General features: G+C 39.9%; 1 protein-coding gene across 1 annotated transcript in view; it reads right to left on the bottom strand.

The window, feature by feature from the left end:
• Positions 1-2,607: 2,607 nt before the first annotated feature.
• NKAIN3 (sodium/potassium transporting ATPase interacting 3) overlaps positions 2,608-27,468 on the bottom strand; it is an 817,448-nt gene continuing 792,587 nt past the window's right edge. Inside the window, exon 6 of the mRNA XM_082258786.1 lies at positions 2,608-3,211. Coding sequence (XP_082114912.1) covers positions 3,198-3,211 — 14 coding nt within the window. The 3' untranslated portion in view covers positions 2,608-3,197. The remainder of the gene's footprint in view (positions 3,212-27,468) is intronic.

Here is a 27,468-nt window from a genome sequence, read left to right as displayed (position 1 = left end):
TCCAGAGCCACCTTAATGGCCTGGCACACCCACTCCTACTCAACTATGGTGTAAGTTATTTTATCGGCTTTTATACTAAAATTATAGGGTGTTTCTCCCCATTGACCTCTTGGGACAGAATGGCTCTTAAACCTTCACTGGGCGCATTTGTTTGGACAAAAATTATTTTGGAACGTTTGGAGCAACCAGCACTGCATACTGGCATAAGGCTATTTTGGGCTCCTGGAGAACCTTCTAAGCCTTGTCTTTCCATTTTGCCATAACTCAGTTCTTACCCTTTGTCAAGTCAGTGAGAGGTACAGCAATAGTGGCAAAGTTGGGGAAAAAATTGCGGTAGTACTCCACAATGCCTAGAAAGGTTCCGACCTGTTTCCTTATAGCTGGGCAGGGCCAAACCTGAATAGCTGCTACCTTATTCATCTATGGTTTCACCTAACCCCTACCCAAAGTTTACCCCAGGTACTTGGCTTCTTCCATAGCAATGGCACATTCCTCTGGGTTCACAGTAAACCCCTCATTCTGTAGAGAGTTTAGGACCACCTGCACTCGTGGAAGATTGAGTTCTCATTCAGTACTAAAGATGACAATCTCATCTAAATACACTGAAGTATATTTCCGAAGTGAGCATAAGATTTTATTCATCGCTCTTTGAAAAGTAACCAGGGCAGAATGAAAATCAAACTACATTCTTTTATATTAGAAATGGCCTTCTGGAGTAGAAAATGTAGGCTTTTTGCTTGCTTCCTTAGTTAACATTATCTCCCAGTAGACTTTTGTAAGGTCTAAGGTGGTAATGTATCAGGCTGGTCCCAACCTCTCTATCAGCTCATCTATCCTCCATTGAGTTTTCTAAAAATCATTATGAAACCGCAGAGTCCTGTCAGGCTTCAGTACCAACACAATGGAGCTTGACCACTCACTCTGTGATACCAAGTTCAAGCATTTTTTGAACTTCCTCTGACACTGTTTCATGTGTCAGAAACTGACATGTGCCTCAGGAATGCGATAGGGTTTCACTCGGACCTTCACATTGCGTTCTGTAACAATGTCATGGTCGATTACCCTGGTAAGACCTGGAAGTCATGAAAACATCTCCCTATTCTTCTGTAAACTATTTTACTTCCTGCATTTGTGGCTTAGACAGGGAGGCAGAAACTAGGATTGAGTTCTCCCTTACAGGGGGCTTAGAACTAACCTTGCGATTCCTTTGCTTTTTTTGCATTTGATTCTTTACTTGGGACATCCCTTGGGAGATACTCTCTCATCTAGGTTATATGCTCTACCACTTTCCTATGGGGAAAGGATTCATTTTTCCATGTTTCTCTTACCAACTGAGGCAGTCCCCTGATCTTCACTTGTACATTAAACAATCTTAACCATCTCCTTGCACAACCTTTATAGGTTTTATTGAACCGCTCTACCATTCTTGACTCATATAGACCCAAAGTTCAACAAAGGACAGTCCCTTCCCATGTCAATGGCGTGGATGAGGTCAGGTACCACCCCAATCTCATGGGTGATTTTGCCACACGCCATGGTGATTGTCACTGGTATTAGAGGGTAAATCTTGGTGTTCCTGTATATACACACCACTTGTAGGGGCATTGTAATAGGGCCCACCTCCCCAGCTACCCCTGTGTCCACAAGTGTTACCATGATTCCAGGGTTCAACAGCACTATGGCGTGGAGCTGGTTCACCCAGAGGTCACACTCAAACTGCCCCTTAGTCAGGTCAGTACACAAACTGTAAAATACTGAATGCCTGTTATTTTCATGTGATTTGTATGTATTTGGCTGATTTAAAGTTCAATTGGAATTAAAGTTATTACTGTGTAACGCAACTATTATTCTAATTGAAAGTATGAAAAACCTGTTATTAGCTTCTCAATTCTCAATATCAGAATCTAGAACTGCCTCATTGTTTCATTAATGTGCACCCATTTGTAATATACTGGGACACGTGCAGGAAAAGAATGGTGCCACACACCGGGGGGATCACTGCATTTATTGAGTAGAACAGTGGTTCTCAAATCCGGTCCTCGGGACCCACTAACAGGCCAGATTTTAAGTATTACTTTGGGGGATGCAGACTAGAATACTGCAATCACTGAGAAGCAAATGAGATCACCTGTGATGTAATTTAGTTATCTTGCAAATCTGGCCTGTTGGTGGGTCCCGAGGACCGGATTTGAGAACCACTGGAGTAGAAGAACTACAAACATAGCCATGACAGTCCCTAGGACCACCCCCTAATGCATTTCACCCATTAGAGCTGTGTTGTGTTTAGGCACCTATATTGGGACACAATGTTAGAAAACCACAATTCATTGTGCTATGCATTTGTTTCTGATATGATTGTGCTTTTTTCAAAATAATTTTTTTTTTGTCAAAGTTAATGTTAATTATATCACACAGCTTCTTTTGTTATGTTTTATTATTGCTTTGCTCTTTTAATATGTACATTTTTCCACAAAGGGAAGAAATTGTTTTTCCATGTGCCCCCATTTTTAAAATATTCTCTAAAGCAGTAGCTTGTCTTTTGCAGTCTTTCTAGAAGTAATTGTATATAATTATCTCCTCACAACAGAAGCACGTGTGAAAGCCGGGTGAATTTGAAATCATTTTATTATCTACAGATATGTATATTTCACAGGTGATAAATTATTAAAAGCCAACATGTATACCTGTGTAAAAAATAAAACTCACCACTTGACTCCGCACACAGATAACTGGATGTATACTATGCGCAGTTGTCTTTGTACAGTACACTAGATTTTTTTTTTTTTTTTTTTTACTGTTTTACATTCTGGAAGCATACATCTTCCTTCATGTCAAAATTAGAAATAATTTTAAACTGAATACACTCTTGTTTCACATTGTATTTGTATGTCTGTAGAGAAAAAAATACCCGCCGTCCATACCAAAAACACATTTCCACTTGTTTCATGCTACATGTTAAAAAAGAACAATAGAAAGAAAATGTAAAAGTGTTTCCCACTGTCCGTTGAACTAAAATGATACTTCAAAACAGAATTCACTTATTAAAGACAGTAAGAGTTGTCATATTCAAAGCCAGTCTCCTGCATAAAATGTTCCCACAGACTATGAAAAACTGGTAACAATTCATTCACGGTGTCTTCTCTTGTCTGGTCGTTTCTTTAATATTGCAGAATCTGATTGGATGGTTTTCTGAAACTTTATTTATGCCGACCTGATGAAAAAAAAAAAAAAGACAACATATGTTAAAGCAAAAACATTGTCTGGGGAGTTCAATAAAGTTCTATTAGGAAAAAGTAGGGCACTTCTGCCTACTGGATCTTTCCAGTGTGGGTCAGGACAAGAAATGGTCTCACAGCTGGAGATGGCACTAGGACAGCTCTTCAAGGAGTAGAAAAGAAGGACAGAGAAGGCACCTCTAAGTGCAGAATAGCAGCAGTTTATTTTGTAAGGCAGTTTAAAAACACTTACAAGACATAAGCATGTGGTAGGCTCATCATTAATGTCACTGTCTTTTCATCTCCCTGTGCCGCCCAGCAGCTCGAGGATGGATATTACTGCCCAGTCAAGATGGGTGCCACTCTTCCAAAACTGCAGTGAAACTCACACTGTGTGTGTGGAACTTTTGTTGTGCATGTGGAATGCACGCATCAGAAGTAATGGCAGAAAATGGGCAGTGACGTGTTTCGGAACATGCACACTAAGCTCCTTCTTCAAAACCCTTGCTTCGAAACTCATCACTGCCCCTTTCCTGATGTCACTTCCAGCAGGTGCATTCCACATTCACGGCGTGTATTCCACTGCGGTCGAAAAAAAGCGCCAGCCATCTTGACTGGACAGTCCTATCCACCCTTGAGCTGCTGGACAGCACAGGGAAGTGGAAAGATAGTCACAGGCCCCCCACCAGGAATACATTAATGATGAGCCTATTAAACGCTTATGTCTGGTAAGTGTTTTTTAGCTGCGTTACCTAATAAACTGCTGGCATTCTGCACTTAGAGGCACCTTCTCTGTTCTTCTCCAATAAAGTCCTAATGGAATTTTTCTGGCAGTATGAAGGCCTGCACTATCGTCAAAAATCCGTGCTGCCTGTTTTGGTAGCTTTACCAACATGTGCAGCAGATTCAGGTTATTACTAATTACTCAACCAAATTAAAAAATAATTACCTCCATGTAAATGTATTTTATCTGGTTTTGGATATCCCTCTATTTGGCCTGTACAGTCAGATGTCCCCCCCCCCTTTTTTTTCATATTTAAATAATTACCTCCAGTTCCTTGGTAACGAAACTGAATGCAATTACCACCTTCCAAATGGTTTGAATTCATGTCCATCCAGTCCTGAGATTTACAGCAAAGCCTTATCTAGCAGGGAAAGTGCTGTGATCTTTCTCTGCAGCAGTTTTGCTTTCACTCACCCTGTGACTGAACAGTAAAATTATGAGCAGCACACTAATAGGCCCACTCTACTCTGCTCTCTCCCCATATCAGCATTCTTTTTGCATTGCAGCACACCTGACTGGCTCTTTGTGTTGTTGCTCTGTCCCCCTCTCTGAGCATTGCTGCACAGACTATACAGTAGACAGCAAATGGCTGATACCAAGTCAAATTCAGGTACTTACACTGTTTGCATTTAAAAAGTACAATTAATAACATATTTATAATTACAGACCTATATTCATTCTTGTACCTTTCTTCTGTCTGGAGTTCAGTTTTAACAAATCAGCAGTAAATTATATAATGCATTTAAATAGAGTGCCCAGTAAGCAGAAGAGAATAGATTATGTATCTTCACAACAATGCAAATCGATTAAACTAATAGTTTTAAATATGTAATAGGCTAGAATAAGTTTGGCAGCAGGTGTTAAAAAGACTACTTTAAGCATAACACACAATTTTAAAGCACAAAATTAAATCTGAACCAGACATTTTCTTTACAGAAAAGTGTCAGCTTGCAGAAGAAGGCGTTCAAGTAAATCTGGAACACTGAAGTTACGGCTCTGACAACCTGGTACAGCAGTAGCTTTTTGGCTGGGGACTGATGTACTTGCGGGATGGAAATAGTTCTTAATTAGTAGGTCTCCTTTCTTAAATCTCAAACCTTAGCAGGGCGCAGGACAGATTACATCCCTGGTTGCATCAGCATTAAAGCTAAACTGCAGAAATTCAGCCACTTTCCTAACTGTTCTGGATTACTAGGGGCTACGTCCAAAGAGGTTCGGTGCATGCCATCTTATGGGCTTATCTATTTGATTAACCATTTTTATTTTTACTGACTGCCTGGAGCATAGCTATCGCTATACTTCCAGTGCTCGGACGCTGGACCTTCTGGTTTCTGAGTCATATGCAGCCACTCTGCCCAACCCTCCCTTCCTTCTACCAATCACAAAGTGCTTTGTATTATGTAAACCATAACAAAACATACACCTTCTGTGAATGCAGTAGAGGGGATCAGGGGGCAAAGATGCTGTCTAGGACAAGGCAGTGTCTCTCCTGTCAGAGCACTGTGAGTGTAACGATACCAACTACTGTAACCCCAGAGCTCTGTAAAACTGTCATATGTAAATTAAAGAGGTAAGTCCAATAAAGTGGCATGCAGCTCGTTGGACATAATCCATATTAAGCCAGCAGATGTCAGAAAGTGGCTGAATTCCTGGAATTCAATATTCTCTGAATCACGTTAATAGGACCCTTAATACTTAAAGCTTAGATACATTTTAACTAGTAATTTATTTGGAAGCAGTTTTTGGAAGCCAGCAGTGAATTCGCTTGTTGCATCTTATAAAGTACATTGTAAAATTATGATTTCTACTAGAGACGAATGGCCACATGCATTAAGATTTTAGATCATATTCTCCCATTCATGTCTTCAGTTTTGTATAGAAGAAAGAAGAGCCAAATCTGTTTTGTTGCAAATGCAACAAAACATGAGGCCTACAACAGTCAAGTAGCCTGTCACCTTAGAATACATCAGTATTCTTTGGACTGGTCCTTATGTACCACTAAAACATCACATGCTTCACCTAGGTTCAGGCTTGAGGGTTAAATAGTGCATCCCTTAATAATCAGAGTTGTATAAAGTACTCGAAACCCATACTTGAGTAAAAGTACAAGTGCTCGATCAAAAAGTGACTTGAGTAGAAGTGGAAGTGCTCGATCAAAAAGTGACTTGAGTAGAAGTACTAAAGTATTCAACATTTTTTGTACTTAAGTATTGCAAGTAGTTTTTTTAAAAATTTTGCTACTCAAGTACTGAAAGTAAAAGTACCAGCAGTTTTGAAAAAAAATTGCTACTCAAGTACTGAAAGTAAAAGTACAAGTACTGTGTTATGTAGTTATTAAAGAAAGAAGTCAAAAGTTTGAACATCATATTGTTTTTTATTATTTGAAATGCAGCTTTTATTTATACATACAGTAGCATTTATTTTCGTATGCGCTGATAATACACATGTTTTGAACTTCATGAATCCTGCCATCTACTGTTCTGGCAGTGGTAATTTTTGTAATTGTAACGAGTAACTATGCAGCACAAAAAAAAAATATCGGAGTAGAAGTATTGAAATCATCGAAAAAATGTAGTGAAGTAAAAGTGGAAGTAGGAGAAAAAAATTATACTCTAGGAAAGTACAGATACCGCCTTTTGGTACTTAAGTACAGTAGTGAAGTAGTTCTACTTAGTTACTATACATCTCTGTTAATAATTAACAGGGCAGTTTGCTTGGATGCTATGTAGTGCTAGTAATCCCTAAGAATTAATGTAGGGCTCATACATTCTCTAAGCTCTCTACGGCTTATCCATACAAATGGCAATATGCATCCATGGCTTCCCCTGTGAGTCTGTTACAGTATATTTCTTATGGGCAAGATCCACAAGAAAAAAAGCCCACTTGCTTAAAACTGTTATAGAGTTAGAGAGCCCAGGATTATCAGCCAGCCACTTGTAAAAGTTAACAGTCTTTAATATTATTCTTCTCAAAATAGGAAAACACAAACAGCTATTTTTCACCAAATGTAAGGCAAACAGTCCATAGTCCTGGTATAATAAAGACAACCCAATGGCTCACCGTGAGCATACCAGTCCCACACATGGATTTCTGTTTTTTTCCCGCCTACCTCCGTGGGTTACCACCAAGGCTGCAGGAGCTTGGCAAACTGTCTCAATCTCCAGATAGTCCACACTTCCTCACAGCTGTGAACCTCTCACAAACAGGTGCTGATTCCTTGCTCCTTTTAAAGCATCCAATGCAAACGGGTTAACCCTTTTGGGACCAAAATCCCTGTAATCTGGGTTGGATACTCAAGATTGGCTCTCATCATTCCCTTTAAAAGAACCGCAACTCAAATAATGAGGATACATACGGTATTTCCTGTCAAAGACACTTGGACAGGAACAATATATCATTGCAGAGTTAAATAAACAAAAAAACAACTTGGATGCCTGAAGTGAATTGCAAAATGTGCTTCCAAAAGGAGATGCAATGCAACAGCATGGGAAGAATTATAATTTTACTGCAGCCTTTCAAGTCTCTTTACAGCCTCCTGTGAGTTTAGTCAGGGCAGTAACACAATCAATGCTGTTAACCACTTGCCGACCGCCGCAAGTACATGGAAAGTGACGTATGGGTACGTCACTAGCCTGTAAGGGCTCTGGGCGCGCTCCCACTCGGTCACGGACCCCCCCGCACATGTGTCCGGTGGACCCGATGTCCGCCGGGCACTCGTGATCGTCCGTTAGAGCGGGAGAAAGGCAGGCGGCTGATGTAAACAAGCCGCCTGTCATTCTCCCGTGTAAGAATAGTGATCATACGGTTCTACTATGTAGGACCGTTGATCACTGTTCCTACACCTCAAGCCACAGCCAATCACAGTTAGAAACACGCCCCTAGGGACACACACAACCCCTCCCTCTCAAAAAAAGTTAACCCCTTCACTGCCAGTGTCTTTTTACAGTAACAGTGCATATGTATAGCACTGATTACTGTAGTAATGTCACTGGTAACCCCAAAAGTGTCAAAAATGTCAGTCAAGGGTCCGATCTGTCCGCCGCAATGTTGCAGTCCCGAAAAAAAAAAAATTGCAGATCGCCGCCATTACGCGTTAAAAAAAAAAACAACCAAAATGACAAAAATCTTTACCTTAGTTAGTAAACGCAATAACTTTTGCGCAAACCAATCAAAATACGCTTTTCGTGATTTTTTTACCAAAAATATGTAGCATAAAACAAATTGGCCTAAAATGTTATAAAATTTTGATTTTTAAATTTTTTTGGGGGAATTTCATATAAAAAAATGTGAAAAATATTGTTATTTTTGCAAAATTGACGCTCTTTTTTTGTTTATAGCGCATGATCCAAAAATCGCACAGGTGATCAAATACCACCAAAAGAAAGCTCTGTTTGTGGGAAAAAAAGGACGTCAAATTTGTTTAGGTACAGTGTCGCACGACCGCGCAATTGTCCGTTAAAATCACGCAGTGCCAAATCGCAAAATAGGCCCTGGTCAGGAAGGGGGTAAAATCTTCCGGGGCTTAAGTGGTTAATAGGAGAATGTTCACTAAGGGCATGTACTGTAAGTTTTTTTGCTCCAAATAAGCCAATTAATGGACCAATTGACTGCATGAGTCGGGAAGGAGTATACAGACCAGTACCACATGGGCTACAATGGTGGGAGACCCACTAACATGCTACAGCAATAGATACTAGAATGGTGAAAACAGGAATTCAGCATTAGAACACAGATAAAAAAAAATATTTGGAATTCTACATAGTATGTTCCTTCAAGTGCAAATGCAGAACACATAAAATAATGCAGTGTACGCTTCCTATTAATTAGGTTATGTGAATAGACATGCACTTAACGAGTGCTGCTCTATCTAGAACCATAGCTGAGAAGTACCCCTACTCACGTCTGCTCAGATTTATGCACTTGATTTAGGACATTATGCTGTGAAGGACTTTTACTGATTTATTGATTCACTTGAGGAATTTGTTTTGCCTGTGGTACCAGATACATCTTCTAGAATGAAAACTGTAGGGGAGCTATAATAACAACTTTCAATTTTTCAGCCTTTCATCTAGAAAATGACTGTGAGCTACAATCTAAAGAAACAAGGGACCAAAGAAGAATATTTCACAGGGCTCTGTATACCTTCATCCAAAATATAATAAAATATTAAAAGTTTGCCATGTATAGCTAAAGCTAAGCTAGTATACTGAAATCTACTAAGAAATTATTATGATTCGTGTTATTGTTATCTTTGTTATTCCAAGTAGGAATAAGACATTTTTTTTCTTTTCAATGCCTGATTTTGATGGGTCAGTAGTGTAGCAATGCAATGCCATTAGGCAATATAACTCAGGAGGTAAATAGCAGAAAGGGGAGAAATAAAAATACACACACAAAAAACAATCAAGGGAACCACCTTGACTCTAGGACAATAGTATTGGAAGCAACATATATCAGTATTTATGTGATTATATTTGGAGAGGAATTAATGTGTAGCTAATAATTTTTTGCAATTGTTTTTCAATTTTATGCTCAAAATGTGTAGTGCTTCTATAGACCACAGTATTTTGATTTATCCTCATTAATTTTTTGAGTTCATATTTCTACTTATTGGTTCCACCCAGAGGATGTGGCCAATTCTGATGGTTTTTAACTGTGGGTTAGGGTTTTGGAGCACAAATAAGAGAAAGGGTTTGGGACTTTAAATAAAGTGAGAGATAGGTCGCTTGAAAAAAAAAAAAACCTTCTAGTCAGGGTTTTGGAGTACAGTCATGTGAATAAGGATATTTTTTTTGTACATTTACTGGTTTGTATTTTATGAGTTTTTCTGTAGGACAGCATGCCGCACTTCATATGTTCGTTGCTTCCACTATTATACAATATGACACAATAACATGGATTCAGTAGAAAACGTGGTTATGGTTGTTGTAGCCATATTAGTGTGTTTGCAAAGAAAAAAGTACTGCTTGGATAGAGAAGGGGGTAGAAGAGCCCCGAAAGCTAGTTCTGAAAATGTAACTGTTAGTGCAAATAAAAAATATCACTGACAGTACTCAACTGTGCATTAGAAATGTGCAAACCCAAGATGAAAGACCTGGGTTTTTGTGGATTATTGGGTTGATTTACTAAAGGCAAATAGGTTGTTCTCTTCGCAAGTGGAGTTGCAATGGAACTTGCCCCAGAGCTTAGTGAATTTAGTAAAGTTTCACTTTGCAAAAATTATTAACCGCCTTAGCGGTATCCCCGAGCGTGACTCGGGGTAGGAATTTTCTGCTATTAGCGGTATCCCCGAGTCACGCTCGGGGTCAATGGGCAGAGCGTGCAGACAGCGCAGCGGAGCTTCTCTTACCTTATCCTGGCGATCCAGCGATGAGCTCTCATTGCTGTGACCGCCAGTGAGATCTCCGCCGCTCGTCTGTCGGTAGGAGGACTTCCTAGTTCCGTTCCCTGCAGCAGCAATGCTGCATGGGAGCGGAACTAGGGAGGGAAAGTCAAAAAAAAAAAAAAAAAAAAAAAACGTTGCACAAAACACATAACACATTTTATATTATATATATATGCATATATATATATATATGCATATATATATATGCATATATATATATATATGCATATATATATATATATATATATATATATATATATGCATATATATATATATATATATATATATATATATATATATATATATATGCATATATATATATATATATATATATATATATATATATGCATATATATATATATATATATATATATATATATATATATATATGCATATATATATATGCATATGTATATATATATGCATATATGTATATATGTATATATATATATATATATATATATATATATATACACACACACACATATATATATATATATATATATCTATATACACATATATATATATATATATATATATATATATATATACACACATATATATATAATTTATAACGCATGAATTATAATCTAATCAATAATATAATTTTATTATATATATTATATATTAAATAATAAAATAATATTATTGATTCGATTATAATTCACTTGTTTGTGTTTCAAATTTATCACATCTGGGATGTCTACTAGAGTCTTGTTTTGGTCAGGTTTAAGTCAGTAATTACTAAGAATTGTAGGCCTATAATACATAACGCCAAATTTCCATGAAAAGAATTGTACCGCTTTTGGAACAGAATTCCTGACAGAATCATACCGCCAGGGAGGTTAAGTGAACAGCCTATTTGCCTTTAGTAAATCAATTGTAATATCCAGCTAAGACAGCAAGTCTTTACTGAATCCCAAAAAAATGTAACAGGCGCTTCAAGGATGACCAGATACATTCACTTAGAGTTAACTGGCAGAGAATAGCAAAACAGTCCATTTATAGAAAAATAAGTATTGCCATTACAAAAAAAATCTACTAAATGAGTGAATGCATTTGCAATGATTGCATGGAAATGGAATCTCCCAGTATTCCAAAACCTAGCTATTAAAGCAGAGTTCCGGGCACAGAAACATTTTTTCAGTGAACATACCCCCGGGACAGTCAGGGCTAGTACATTCCACAATGACTAGCCTCTGATCTGTCCCGGTTCGCACTTACCTGCAAGAAGAAATACTCACTTATAAAATTTCTTCCACAGCGTTGCCATCTCTGTTGTGGGCAGCTGAAGCCAGCGCGATCCTCTTCTGCGTCCTCTTCCGCGTCTCCTTCTCCCAGAATGCGCTTTGACGAGCACTTCCGGTGCGGCGCCGCATTCCTACACAGCTTCTGGGCATGCCCAGAAGCTGTTTAGCAGGGAATGCGGCGTCGCCCCGGAAGTGACGAACGGGGCCGGTGCCGTTGCATTGATTCCTGGGAGCGATGACGTTCAGCTCCCAGGAATCATTGCAATCCGGAAGTGACGGCGCGGGCAGCGGCCGCAGAGGGAGGAAGTGAAAAAAGGTGAGTATTTCTTTCTACAATTACGAGGTAAGTAAAAAAAAAAATAACCCTAACTATCCAATTCCTTTACAGGTGAAGCAAAGCAAGCGGATGGGCACAAAATCGATTAGGTCGATTTTGTGCCCGGAACTCCGCTTTAATACTATGAATTATTTTTAGACTCAATCACATGGGGCCTGTGACCTCTAAGGTAAAGATGACTTTAGCACAACTTTAGTGGAGGAAGCCCCATAAATAACAAAAAAAGCAATATTCCCCAATTTGAAGTATTTAAAACAAACGTAAACCTAGTCACTAAAATTTCAGATAGGCTTTATTATGTTAAAAAGTCATTTTTGAATTGTAATAAATAATTCATGATGATTGTGCTATAAAGTTTCCTATTCAGACACTTCTTATTATGGGGTGACAGCCATCTTCAGGTTGTGCTTCTGAGTTGTCACCCAGTCACGTATGCCCCTGATGGAGACTACAAGAGACTGTGTCGACCTATATTACACAGACAAGGTCCACCATTGTTGCTATGAAGATGCTCGATCAGAGCAATGGTGTGGCTTTATTTTGCATTGGAGTTAGCATTCAAAGAGATTCAAGGACACAATAAGAGGTCTTAAATGAAATATAGGAAAATAAACAATATTTATCTCCAGGCAAACAGTTGTGGTTGGCTTTTTAATGTAAAATACATTTGAAGTATGCATTAGCCAGCATTAAATATATTAAACTTTCAAAAGTACAAAATATGCATGAGCAATAAAATATTCACCAATTCGCATAATTAAATGACTAAAAATGAAAATTACAGTAACTAAATAATAGGATGGCCGAGATGTACCAGTGCAGGGGAGTTTTACATATGACTAGAATTTAAATATACATCTAGGTATAGTATACAGAATATCTTGCATAGCTGCCATGAGGTATTCCATATGACATATGGTGTTTATTCTTGTTTCTACTGCCTGCGAAGAACATTTGGCAGTTGTCCAATCTAAAGTAATGGGCACTCTTGTTGCTATACAAATTCTATGTGATTTCTGTACAGATTTAACTTTGTCAGCTGTAATACTGCTAGGCAATTGGTGGCTTTTATGATCATATCAATGACAGTAGGATATATAGATGAATTATTGGTTCTAAAATCATATCCATCTCTGCCAAGCAAGTGTTTCAGTTTCAGTAGCAGCAAACAATGTGGTGCATTGTAGTTTCTATAAATATGTGAATCTTCTGTTTTTTTTTTTTTGAAAATAGCTTATACATTTTTCAATTATCTGAGTAATTTAAGAACATATTAGCCAGTTATTGGCAATGAAGATTCAGACACAATGCCCACATCTGTATGCGGTCATCATGAGATCATTTCTACTTCTCCACACACAATCTGTAAGATACAGTAGGCAGGTGTGCTCAACAGTTGGGTTGTAAATATTTAGTCATTACTGTGTATGACCAAACCTGTATTTCTTGAATTTGGGCCCAATCTATGTTTATGGCCAGCTGCCAGGCTAGAACCTGCTGTTTTCTTTGTACATTTTTATTTGAAATGTATAATTCACAGTGCATAACATTTTCCAAAGAAATAGTAACTAAACAGGTTGAGCGGGGTTTTAGGAGGTTTATTCAACAGCTTTTGATTGGAGAATATATATTCTTTAGTCGTGAGGAAGGGCACTAGTCCACAGTGGGAGGAGGAAGAGTTCTGTGTGTGCAGCAGAGAGTATCGGCCCGTACACACGATCGGAAAATCGTATAAAAAATACTGCTTTCGAATCGATCATATGATAATCTGATCGTTAGTATACAGTTTTCAATAGCCGATCACGACAGTTCATCTGATATCATCTCATGGGAGACAAGCATGAACATTTTTCTTGTACGATACCAAATCGTATGATTTTCGTTTAATAAGTACAGGTGTCGTCCGAAAATACAATACAAATTCATTACAACACATTACATCACTTCCAAATTTATATTCTGTATGAGAATTTTTCGAAACTTTAGTAACCTATTCAATTTCTACCTGCGACTAGGAAGCGAGAAAAGTCGATCTATCGTCCGATTTTCCGATCGTGTGTACGAGGCATAAGAAACAACATCTTGTGCTCTTGCAAAGGTTGAAGCTACAACCATGTGCTTAGTGTGCAGCGTCCCCAGTCCTGGGGTAGGATGGTACTGTTAGCCATGTCCCCCTGGGGTATGAGCGGTCATACGCTGATGGGGAAAACTGGGCTTCATTCACGAGGTGGTATCTGCCGCTTTAAGGAATGCGGTAAAGAACCGCATAGCATTTTTAAAAACTGTTTTGCCATTCACTAAAAAAACCTTTTAAAATACTGCATGTGGTATTTTTCTGAAATATGCTGGATTTATCTCATGCGATATCCAGTGGGATGGATACAGTGGAGAAGGATTAATACTACTGTCGGTTTTTATTGCTAAGAGGTAGAATGGTTTAAACCGTAGAAATATGCCAACTTAGTAAGTCAGTGCGGTCCCAGCAGCATATGTATTAATACAAAAGAAAAAAAGGTGACTAGATTACTAGTCAAAGTGCAGCAGCTGTGGGCAGTATTACGTGTATATATATATAGATATATATATATATCTATATATATATATATATATACTGTATATATCTCAGTTCTGACAGGGGGGTAAGGGAAATTCCTGTCTCTGCAAAGCAGACACTAGGATCAGTCTCTTCCCCTAGTGAAAGCAGCACATTGTGTACATAAAAACACTGGCTAGTCACACAGCTAACCCTTTGATCGCCCTAGATGTTTAACCCTTTCCCAGCCAGTGTCATTAGTATAGTGACAGTGCATACTTTTAGCACTGATCACTGTATTAGTGTCACTGGTCCCCAAAAAGAGTCAGTGTCAGAATTTCCACCGCAATATCATAGTCCCACTACAGGTCGCTGATCGCTGCCATTAATAGTATATAAAAAATGTCCATAATCATATCCCATAGTTTGTAGATGCTATAACATTCGCGTAAACCAATCCCTATACGCTTATTGGGATTTTTTTTTTTACCAAAAACGTAGCAGAATACAAATTGGCCTGAAGCAATTCATATATTAGTTGCTTCCACCATCATACAATGTGACACAATAGCATAGATTCAGTAGAAAACTTGGTTAAGGTTATTGTAGGCCTATTAGTGTATTTGCAAAAAAAAAAAAGTACTGCTTGGACAGAGAAGGGAGTAGAAGAACCCCAAATGCTTGTTCTGAAAATGTAACTGTTAGTGCAAATAAAACATATCACTGACAGTACTCAACTGTGCATTGGAAATGTGCAAACCCAAGATGAAAGACCTGGGTTTTTGTGGATTATTGGGTTGATTTACTAAAGACAAATAGGTTGTTCACTTCGCAAGTGGAGTTGCATTTTGCAATAGAATTTGCCCCAGAGCTTAGTGAATGTAGTAAAGTTTCACTTTGCAAAAATTATAACTATTTTACTGTTTGCCTTTAGTAAATCAACTGTAATATCCAGCTAAGACAGTAGGTCTATGGAATCCCAAAAAAATGTAACAGACGCTTTAAGGAGTTTTTATACTATTCTTTTATTCAATATTTGACATTTATGCTTTGTTAACTACTTCTGGCCCGGAAGGATTTGCCCACTTAATGACCAGGCCATTTTTTGCGATTCGGCACTGCGTTACTTTAACGGACAATTGCGCGGTCATGCAACGCTGTACCCAAGTAAAATTGATGTTCTTTTTCCCCACAAATAGAGCTTTCTTTTGGTGGTATTTGATCACTGCTACGATTTTAATTTTTTTGTGCTATAAACAAAAAAAGAGCGACAGTTCTGAAAAAAAAAAAAAAAAAAAACAATATTTTTCACATTCTGCTATATAACATTCCCAAAAAAAATCGTAATAAGCTTATTTTGATTGGTTTGCACAAAAGTTATCACGTCTACTCACTACGGTAAAGATTTATGTCGTTTTTATTGTTTTTTTTTTTTTACTAGTAATGGCGCGTTTTGCGATTTTTAGCGGGACTGCAACATTGCGGTGGACAGATTAGATCCCTAACTGACATTTTTGACACTTTTGGGAGGACTAGTGACATTACTACAGTAATCAGTGCTAAAAATATGTACTGTTACTGTACTAATGACATTGGCAGGGAAGGGTTTAGCACTGTGGGTGATCAAGGGGTTAAATATGTACCAAGGGGAGTGTTTCTAACTGTATGGGGGTTGGGCTTTTGAAACGATCACAGAGACCTGTGATCCTATATAACAAGATCACAGGCGCTCTGTGATCATTCCAGAGAGAAGAACGGTCAGCTGTGTTTACAACAGCTGCCCGTCCTTCTCTCTCAGCAGTGAGCGATCACGGATGGCTTGTGCCAATAGGAGCCGCTTGCTCCGTGCATCGGAGTCCCCGCTGTCAAGTGGGGGAGAGAGCATGCCGCTGGTGGCGCGCGCTCGCCCCCTAGCTGCAGGCATGCGACCGACGTAGGGCTACGTCAGTTCACGCAGGAGGGCCAGCCTGCCGCAGTATATCTGCGGCAGGCGGTCCAAAAGAGGATACTGCACAGTTTTTCCTAGGGAGAAGAGGTATTAGAACATCTATTTTACTGCTGTCTGTGCCCTCAATAGGGAGATTCACCCTCTGTATTTGTCGTGTTTGCCATTTTTATTGAACGCAAAATAAAAAGAAAACCTAAAATTTTGGGTTTTCCCCGAGAAAAATAATAGAGGGAAAATTTTACAATGGGACACTAGTTCTGGTGACCTGGTGGTTCCCAAGGGATTCTCTTAATTTGTAAGGATTTTCCCTCACTTCCTTTTTTGGCAATGGGAGAGGAAGTGAAGCTAAATCTTCCCAATGGGCACAGATGGCACAAAAAAAATAAAAATAAAATGTACCCTCCATTACTTCGCCCCTGATGTTTAACCCTTCCCAGCCAGTGTCATTAGTACAGTAACAGTGCATATTTTTTAGCACTGATCACTGTATTATTTTCATTGGTTCCCATAAAAGTGTCAGTTAGTGTCTGACTGCCCACCACAATATCACAGTCCTGCTATAAGTTGCTGATTGCCCCCATTACTAGTAAAAAAAAATAAAAAATAAAATAAATAATAAAAAATATCCCACAGAATGTAGACGCTATAACTTTTGCACAAATCAACCAATATACGCTTACTGAGATTTTTTTTACAAATAATATTTAGCAGAATACATACTGACCTACATTGATGAAGAAATTAGATTTTTTTAAATTTTTTATTGGATATGTTTTATAGCAGAAAGTAAAAAAATATATATATAATATATATATATATATATATATATATATATATATTTTTTTTTTTCCAACATTGTCTTTCTTTCTTTGTTTATAGCACAAAAAATAAAAAGCGCAGAGGTGATCAAATACCATCAAAAGAAATCTCTATTTATGGGAAAAAAAGGACATAAAGTCTATTTGGATACAGTGTCGCATGACCGCACAATTGTCAGTTAAAGTAACGCAGTGAGTGCAGTGTAGCAAAAAATTGCTTGGCCGTGAAGGTCAAGTTGGTAATGTGAGTCTTAGGCTGTCTATACATGTTCAATTTTCTTGTACAATTGTCTGTTAGATTTACCACAAACCACATAATATGAGGTCAGAACTAAACAACACTTTCACTTGTATCCAATTATTTGTACTACATAGTTGAAGGTAAATTTCAAGAACATTGTACAGAAAATTGTAAGAAAATTGTATAATGTATGGCCAGCCTCAGTGAGAGAAACATTTCATTAAGTTTCTCAATCAAATAAATGTAAAATTTGCTCTTCTAAAAAAAATTCCTGGGTGTACTGTATGTGCATCCATGCAAAAAAAATACAGGGGGGGGGGTTATTAAAGAGTACACTATTGCATGTGGACTAATCATATAGTGCAAGAAAGCATTTACGGGATACTGTTTAGTGTGGTTCAGAGAAATGACAATAGAATGAGCCAAATAGCCATAGCTATATACTGCAATACAAAAAGATACATTTCCCCGTTCTGGACTTCTTCATCACGGTTCTTACAGAGGCAAAACAGAGACATGTATATTATATATAAGACTTATTTTGCAACATGCATTTTGCAGTGGCACTTTTTCACCCAGGCATGCCAAATGGGGAAAAAGGGAGAGAAAGAACAGTGCAAAGTGAGTGCCCTAAGAAAGGGTGCACTTGTTGTTGCAGGTTGTAATGCAAGATTGATGCTTGAACCATTAGGTCAAGAGAAAATGATGATTGTTACAGTAAAGAGTTGATGTTTTTTAAGAAACCCTATGTGGACAGCATTTAATACAACTGTATGACAACAGGTGACCTGTCTAAAGTAAAGCAAGCGCTTCAGAGGTGAAGGAATTGGCAGCGGCTACATAAAGGATGGGAGTGCAGAGTCAGTTAGGATCAGAGAAGGAGCAGAAAGCAAAGAGAACTTGGGGTGAAGACCATAAGATCTTGTGTATTTCATAATGGGAATCATTAACTTCCCTCTATGAGGCTTGGAGACAGATGGGTGCTTTACTATCAGCATTAACTTCCACTTATGAGACTTAAAGAAAGATGGGTGGTTTACTATCCAAATTAGAAAATGAACTGGTGGAGCTCTGATTAATCTGTGGTCCTGTCCATGAGAGAGAAAGTATGTAGCGTCAGATCACACTGTCAGGTATGTGGCTCTGGGACCTATGGTACCCAACTGGAAAGCTGTTATGAGGGGCTCCAGTAGCTTGCATCTGGAATACTGTAGGGAGCAATCTTGCTCTGCCATAGTGTATTGCTAATGAAAAGAAGATCCTTTCTTCTTGTATAGTCAACCCCAAAAGCCCATGGTAAATATCAAGACTTCGCTGTGCTGTTATCGCTACAGGCATTGTTCAGGTAAGGCATGAATAAAGTTGCTCTGATGCCTATACATGATTATTAGTCATCTAGAGCAAACATGTTGGATGCCCAGAATGTTAGAATACATTTCTTAGGAGCACAGTGTGAATGTATATTACAGGATTTGGCATTTTTCTGTCCAGTGGTGTTTCCAACCACACTGCATAAGAATGTCAGCAAATAACATTTCATTGTGTATGTTGCTGTTGTGGGCTAGGGCTGAAGTATACCTGAGCTAAATATTCAGCCCTTTTCTGAATTTGCTACTAAAGAAATATGGGTTAAGGGTGTTGTGTCTATGCTTTTAAACTTCCAACCAATATTCATATGTGAAAATATTCGCTAATATCAACATCTACCTCCCTATGTTGTCGAGAACTTCAAAATCTGCTACCTTCAGGGTGCTCCTATTTGTAAATACAAATCTTTACTAGAATTTTGGCTTTTTCCCACTACCTGCTGCCTTCCAAGGTTCTGTACTTCTGGACGAATGCAATGGCAGGCTCCATAGCCAACAAAGTGTTGTAAGAGGACAGGACCAAGCACAGACTTTCTAGGTGTCCCAGTTTCAGGAACTGTCTGAGTGAACTAGAACATAACATGTCCAGCTTCTGTCTGCCAGGGTGCCAGGAAACCAGACCATACCGGGATGCAAGTAAAATAAAACAGTTTATTGGAGCAAACAACAATAAACGCACAGCAAGAGTGAGGAGGTGAGAGCAGGAACAAGCCAGGGTCAAGTCCAGGAGTGGGTAGTCATCAAAGCCGGGGTCAAGTCCAGAAGCTGGTAGTCTACCCATGCGGGGTCATCTGCTGATGTGGGGTCGAGAGCCAGAAGAGGCGTCAGCCAAGCCAGGTCATACACGGAGTAACACGGAGAACAGAAGACTGCTAGCAGAGATGCACTTTGAAGCACAAACATAAGGGCAATGACTGCAACCCATCAGGTGATAGATATAGCATCATCACTGTGCGAGACCCAGGCAGCAGGCAAGTGATGATGCAATCAGAGTTTATAGGAGGCAGCAGTATGCACATGTCCAAGATAGCTGCCAACAGGAGGGCAAGGTAAGACCTTGACAATACCCTCTCCTCAACGGCCCCTCCTCCGCAGAGCAAAAACGCTTTCTCAGGAAAGCGAGCATGGAAAGCACGGAGAAGGGTGGGAGCATGAACATCAGCAGAGGGAACCCAGGAGTGCTCCTCAGGACCATAACCCTTCCAGTGCACCAGGTATTGAACCTGACCTCGAAACACAAGAGAATCCAAGATGCTGCTAACCTCATACTCCTCATGATTGCCCACAGGAATGGGACGAGGGCGAGAAAGGGAAGAAGTATAGCAATTGCAAACCAATGGCTTCCAAAGTGACACATGAAAGACATTGGAGATACGCAAGCCAAGGGGAAGACCAAGAGCATAGGCCACCGGGTTCACCTTATGGAGGATGCAAAAAGGCCCAAAAAAACGGGGTGCTGGTTTTGGAGTGAGCACCCTGAGGTTGAGATTATGGGTTGACAACCACACCCTCTCCCCGACTTAGTACAAAGGAGCAGATAAACGTCTCCGGTCTGCCTGGAGCTTGTGACGCTGTGCAGAGACCCGTAAAGACTCTTGAATCTGCGCCCAAAAGGAGCGGAGGGCACGAAGATGATCCTCCACAGTGGGGATGTCCTGTGGGGAGAACGACTCGGGCAACACAGCGGGTTGGAACCCATAATTGGCCATGAATAGAGACATTCCAGAAGATGAGTTGATGGCAGAATTCCTGGCAAACTCCGCCCAGGTTAGCAGATCAACCCAATTGTCCTGATGGTCAAAAAATATAGCAGTGGAGAAATTGCTCCAGAGCTTGGTTGGAACGCTCAGTGGCACCATTGGACTGTGGATGGTAGGCTGAGGAGAAAGAGTCGAATACCCAACTGGGAGCAAAAGGCGTGCCAGGACCTAGAGACAAACTGGCTCCCACGATCTGAGACAATCTCCTTAGGCAACCTGTGTAAACAGATGACCTCCCTGGCAAACACTGAGGCAAGCTCCTGAGTGGTAAGCAGCCACTTAAACAGAACACAGTGGCACATTTTGGAGGAACCAGTCAACAACCATTAGGATAACCACATAACCTCGAGATGCGGGAAGTTCCACAATAAAATCCATGGCCAGGTGAGACCAGGGACGCTCCCCTTTGGGAATGGGCAAACCAGGATTTGGATGAGACAGAATGGGAGCCAAAGTGAAAGCAGACTTGAGGGCCTTGAAAGCTTGGATGGCAGCAGGCATCCAATTGAGGATATTGCTGCCCTTTTTGGTCAGATCTGAGAAAGGTTTGGCCAAAGAGGAAAAGTTCCTGATAAGTTTCCGATAGTAGTTGGCAAACCCAAGGAAACGCTGAATGGAAAAGAGACCCCTGGGTTGAGGCCATTGTAGAACAGCCAAAACCTTCTGAGGGTCCATGGGTAACCCTTCAGCAGAAATGATGTAGCCCAAGAAGGCAACCTGAGACAGATGGAATTCACATTTCTCAAGCTTACAGATAAGCCCTTTCTCACGTAACCGTTGCAGCATCCGTCTGACATCCAGGTAGTGTGATTCAATGGAGTCAGAATAAATCAAGATGTCCTTCAAATACACTACCACGCATTGCTCAACATATCACGAAATACATCATTGATGAACTCCTGGAAGACAGTGTGCGCATTGCACAAGCCAAAGGGCATCACCAGAGATTCGTAATGACTGATCCTGGTATTAAACCTGGTCTTCCACTTGTCGCCCTCCTTGATCCTTACGAGGTTATACGCAGCCCTTAGGTCAAGCTTGGTAAAGATCGTTGCTCCATTGAGGCGATCAAACATTTCAGTAATCAACAGAATCAGGTATGCATTCTTGATCGTGATGCGATTGAGGCCCCTATAATCAATGCAAGGCCTCAACTTTCCACCCAATTTTCTTTACAAAGAAAAAACCGGCACCCACTGGAGAATTGGACTTACGAATGGGCCCCCAGTCAAGCGCATCCGCAACGTACTCTTCCATGGCCTTAATCTCTGCAACCGAGAGAGGATAAACCCTGCCACGATGGGGAATGGAACCAGGTTGCAAGTCTATGGCACAATCATATGGACGATGAGGAGGAAGAGTACCAGTGTGCACCTTGTCAAATACATTGATACTCACGATATTCAGTAGGCAACACTAAATCCAGGCCTATGGATATAAACAGCGCCACACTGTGGAGACCAAGATAGGATCTCGACCGACTGCCAATTAAAAGTCGGATTGTGTTTCTGAAGCCAAGGGTACCCCAAAACAATGGAATGGTGTGGGGATGAAATAACCTGGAAAAAGGTTGACTCCCTGTGAACAGCCTTTATCACCATATCAACTGGAACAGTCTCGTGGGTAACCTGTGCTGGTTGCAGGGGTCTGCCATTGATAACTAGTGGAGAAATACGATGCTGTAAGGGTATGGATTTCGCAGTAGCAAATGTACTATAAATAAAATAACCGCCAGCACCCGCTGCCTAGGAGCGGACAACTGTGATTAGCAGTTTATCTTTATGGGAAACCAGGGATGAGGAAATTCCACCTAAGGTATGCCCCTGACAGGACCTTAGGTACGAGCGTTTCCCAGACGGGTTGGACAAGATTTCAAGAAATGCCCACCAAGACCACAATACAGGCACTGGCCCTCCCTCCTCCTAAAGGCCCCGCTCAGCTTTGGAAAGACGAGTGAACCCCAGCTTATTGGGTTCACAGCCAGATGCACCATCCCCAGGAAGCGTGAGAGGTGAGGTAGGAATGGGTGGGAAAGAAAACGTAGGGGCCAATCTGGTAGGAGGCCTCTGCAGGCGCTCTTTAAACAATGGTCTCTCCCTGAGCGTGATATCTATCAAAATCAGGAAGGAAATGAGAGCTTTGAGCTATTAAGGGAGATTCTTGGCCACAATCTCATCCTTCAATGCATCAGAAAGATCATGAGAGAAGACAGCCACCAGAACCCCATTATTCCAGCCCACCTCTGCTGCCAGGGTATGAAATTCAATGGCATACTCGGCAACGGTTTGTATACCCTGTTGAATGGACAGAAGCAGCTTTGCAGCAGAGGCAGAGCAAGTAGGCACATCGAATATCCTACAAGAGGAGGCAACAAAACCCGGGAAATCGAATATCACAGGATTATCGTTCTCCCAAAAGGCCCTGTCTTAGAGCAACGAGATTAGGAAGCCCACCTTGGACCTGTCAGAAAAAAATGCCTGAGGAACCATCTCATAATAAATGCCCACTTGGTTTAGGAAGCCATGACACTGACTCGGTTCAACCCCATAGCGCTGCAGGGGGGGGGGGGGCTGAACCAGTCATCCCTCTGATAACAGTGACTCCAGCTGCAACTGCAGGAGCAGCAACAGGAGCAGCAGCAGGTGCAAAAACAGGAGGAACCACTGGCCTTACAGCACCAGGAGCAAGGTGTGCTGTGTGTGCGAGCAATGTTTGCAATGCCTGTGCGAACTGACCCAAAAGGTGATCTTGTTGATCAAGCCTGGTAAGCAGCATGGGGAGTGTAGGAGCACCTGCATCATAAGGATTCATGGCCCTTGCATACTGTCAGGGTGCTAGGAAACCAGACCAAACAGGGATGCAGGTAAAATAAAGCAGTTTTTTGCTGCAAACAATAAAGGCACAGCAAGAGTGAGTAAGTGACAGCAGCAACAGGCCGGGTCAAGTCCAGAAGTGGGTAGTCTACCGATGCCGGGTCGTCTGCTGATGCGGGGTCGAGAGCCAGGAGAGTCATCAGTCAATCCGGGTCATACACGGAGGAGCATGGAGAACAGACGACTGCTAGCAGAGATGCACCTTGGAGCACAGACGCAAGGGCAAGGACTGCAACCCATCAGGTGATAGATATAGCCTTGAGTGCAGCATCATCACTGTGCGACACCCAGGCAGCAGACAAGTGATAATGCAATCAGAGTTTATAAGAGGCAGCAGTCTGCACATGTCCAAGTTAGCTGCCAACAGGAGGGCAAGGTAAGAACTTGACACTGTCCCGGTAAGCAGAACTATTTATAATTGCAGAAATCTGCTTGGACACAGTCCTTACTGTCCAGAAGATAATAAAAATATTCTATTCAAAATGTATGCTGGCACAATATTATTGTAATTTTTTTCCACAATCATTACATTGCATACAAAAGTGACACTGATTCCTGTTTATTTCTGTGTTAAAAAGTGTAATTGGACAAAACTGCTAACAAGGTGTACTAAGTTCTTTGCCTTGAAGGACACCTGTAGTGAGTGAAAATTGCTGGCCTTCAGACTGCATCTGATTCAGTAATATGAGCCAATGGCCTGGAACACATATTCAAAATCTGAGTGAAGTCAAAACTATTAGGATTTGATTTACTAAGGCTACGTTCACATCTTGGCGTTTCTATTTACAGGCGTTTTTTAGGCATTTTTTCAGGCGTTTTTATGGGCGTTTTTTCAGGCGTTTTACAGGTGTTTTTACAGGCGTTTTTGTGCAGGCGTTTTTAGGTTGACAAGTGATCAAAGGAAAAAAAATAAAAACGCCTGTAATCTGCCCAAAAAGAAGCTCATGTACTTTTTTGAGCGTTGGGCGTTTTGCTTAAAACGTCAAAACGTTTAGATGTGAACAGGGGCCATTGAAATGAATAGGATTTGTCTTGTTGGGCGTTTTTGGAGCTGATCCTAGAGCAGAAAAATGCCCCAAAATCACCCCAAAATGTCTACATGTGAACTTAGCCTAAAGCAAAAAACCTGTTCACTTTGAAAATGGCTTTTACCATAGCTCAGTGAATGTGGTAAAAATTCACTTTGCAAAGAATATTTAATCAAGCAAAGAAAAATAAAAGAAAAGAGTGTTTTTGAACAAAGTAAAGTGACTGATATTTTTGCTTTTAGTAAATCAACCATGTAATATTGATATGTGTTCTAAGCTGAAGCTGTTGAGTCAGTATGGCAGCCAAGGAACTGGTTCCATCAATATATTTTCAGAAAAGATCAGCGCAAGATACAATAAAAGCTGCTAGCAATTGAGGAAAACACACAACCTCAAATTAAATTGTGTACAAAGAATTACAGCACTATTGTACAGCTCATAACGCACCTGGTAATCAACAATTAAAGTGCAAAAGTCCTCTTTAGGTTAATGATGCCCAAAACAAGTCTAAAAAGTGTCAAGTGCAAACGTCCTTCATATGCAAAAATCTGGGAGATTGTGGCGGCCTTTACATGTGAGTGCTCTATGCCTTTTATGTTATGTGCATGTATGTTTTTAAGCTGGATATTTTTATTAAACGATACTACAATATGATACATTGTTTCCTCTGTATAGTATCTTGATATGGTGGGAGGGACCAATTGTCCGCTAACAAACTACCGTTTGAGATCCTTGGAACAAGTGTATGTTGGAGGCAGAGTTGCTGGTATCCGTATACTCTCTGCTGTGTTCACTGGATGGTGACAAGCTCATTACTATAATCCGTCTGGTGAGTTTGCACAGCATGTGCGGGGAGATGAAGTGAAGCATCAAGTTTTTATGTTTGCCATCATCACAGGTGTTCCTTTTCTATCCACTCCTAACAACATTTGGATGATATACTACGCTATGAGTTTTTCTTTTGATCTTTTCACTTTATGGTGGAGAAAGAGATGCAAGTACTCATCATTAATAGCAGGCTCCTTCTGGAGACCCACACAGGTACCTTCAGTGGAACTAATTTTGGTTTTGGTGAGTGACTTTTTTCCCCAGATTTTTGCATATGAAGGACATTTGCACTTGACACTTTATGGACTTGTTTTGGGTATCATTACCCTAAAGAGGACTTTTGCACTTTAAATGTTGATTACCCGGTGTGTTATGAGCTGTACAATAACGCTGCAATTCTTTATATTCTTTCGACAGGTTTCCTTTAAAAACTGTATAACAACCCTTAGAGGTATCACATTTTTCAATCTCTTAGTTGGTTTAATGTTATTTCACCCTATTGGTAGCTACTTCTGGAAAGACAGCTATGGGGAATGCTTTGGTTTCAGTAGATGTTAGACTAGTCAGATGACCATGGATGGCCTCTTGAGAAAGTGTTGCTGTAAGAAGCAGCCAGGAGCTCAAATTGAGATACTCTGATACTCATTTACACATTGCTTTTGAATAAATTATAGCAACTTTGAAAGAGCAGTGAGGGCATGAACGTAGCTATTGGCAGTTATGAATTGGTGCTGAGAGCTGAGGCAAGACAAAGGTGAAACGGTTGGTTAAGAAACAATTTTCTTCCTAAAATTATCAAGGACCTTATTGTATGCCAGCTTCTTTACTATGGAAATAGACTGAATTGTGCGTAACATTTATATTATAGTAGAGTTCCAATGAGTCATGTAACTAATGTGGCAGAAGTGGCAGAATCCATCAAATATGACACATCACCAATTACGCTAATATTTGAGGGTGAAATCCCTTCAGTCTGGCAAGGCAGATTGACAGCTACTTTTTGCAAGATCGTTACATTCAGTTTCATCTTATGTGAATTCACTTGAAAAAGATTTTTCTTTAATAAAGATTTCATTATTGGAAATTCAACAGTACTAAGAGGTTAGAATTGTTGCTTGTGGTTTAATATAATGAGTTGTCCAAGTTTGTAAATTACTGTATATTAGTAGAATCATGGCAAACACCTTGTTTGGGGCGTTCTAAAATATCAATGGCTTTTTTGCTTTTGGAATTTGCATCTGTTGTGCAAAAGTAGAGGTAAATAAAGGATAAAATAGGTAAAAATGATAACATTTTGAAAAATGTTCCCTCTTTAAAGCAAAACAAAGAAACAACAACTGGTTAAATTGCATGTAATAAATAGAACTTTTCTGCAGGTCAAATGTATTATTGGGGTAATCATCAATCTACTAAAACATTGTTACGATCTATGTATCCATACTCTTGGGCCAAATCTGGCCTTGTGTATTTAGGTATTACATTGACTACATTACAATCCCACCTATTCAAAGAGAATTACCTACTCTTGCTGGGCAATATGAGAGTGGAGCTTAATAACTTGCCCTTGTCTGAGAGGTTAGCCTCATTTAAAATGGTAGTGCTTTCAAAAATGTTATGTGTTTCGGTCCTTTCCGATTCTTCCACATAGATCCTATCCTCATTCACTAAAATCTCTAGTGAGTAGTGAATAACTATATTTGGCAAGGTAAAAAAGCACGAACATCCACACTGCAAACTAGTTGATATATAACATATATATATGAGGATTTTTATGATCTTTTTTGAGTATTTATTGAACACTTATCACTGTAAAATTTGCACTTCTAGTCACCCATGAACTTTGCCTTTTTGATTCTTATGAGGATTTTTATATGATTCAGCCTTTTTATTGTATTTATTTAATGTCCTACTGAGCACCTTGTTTTCATTAATTATCTAACACCTTATCAAGCACTATAGAGGTATCCATAAAAATAGCAATTACTATTTATTGCATATGTGCTGCATCTAATGTTACTTCTCAGGTGTACCCATCTCATGTGACAACTCTGTATCTTTTTATTTATTTAATAATTGTCCTCACTGTTAGCACACCCAGCAC

The sequence above is a fragment of the Pelophylax lessonae genome (genome assembly GCF_965119305.1).
Source record: "Pelophylax lessonae genome assembly, chromosome: 5".
In the NCBI taxonomy this organism is placed as follows: Eukaryota; Metazoa; Chordata; class Amphibia; order Anura; family Ranidae; genus Pelophylax; species Pelophylax lessonae.
Note: the sequence above shows the minus strand (reverse complement) of the source record. Positions and strands in the feature narration are given on the sequence as shown.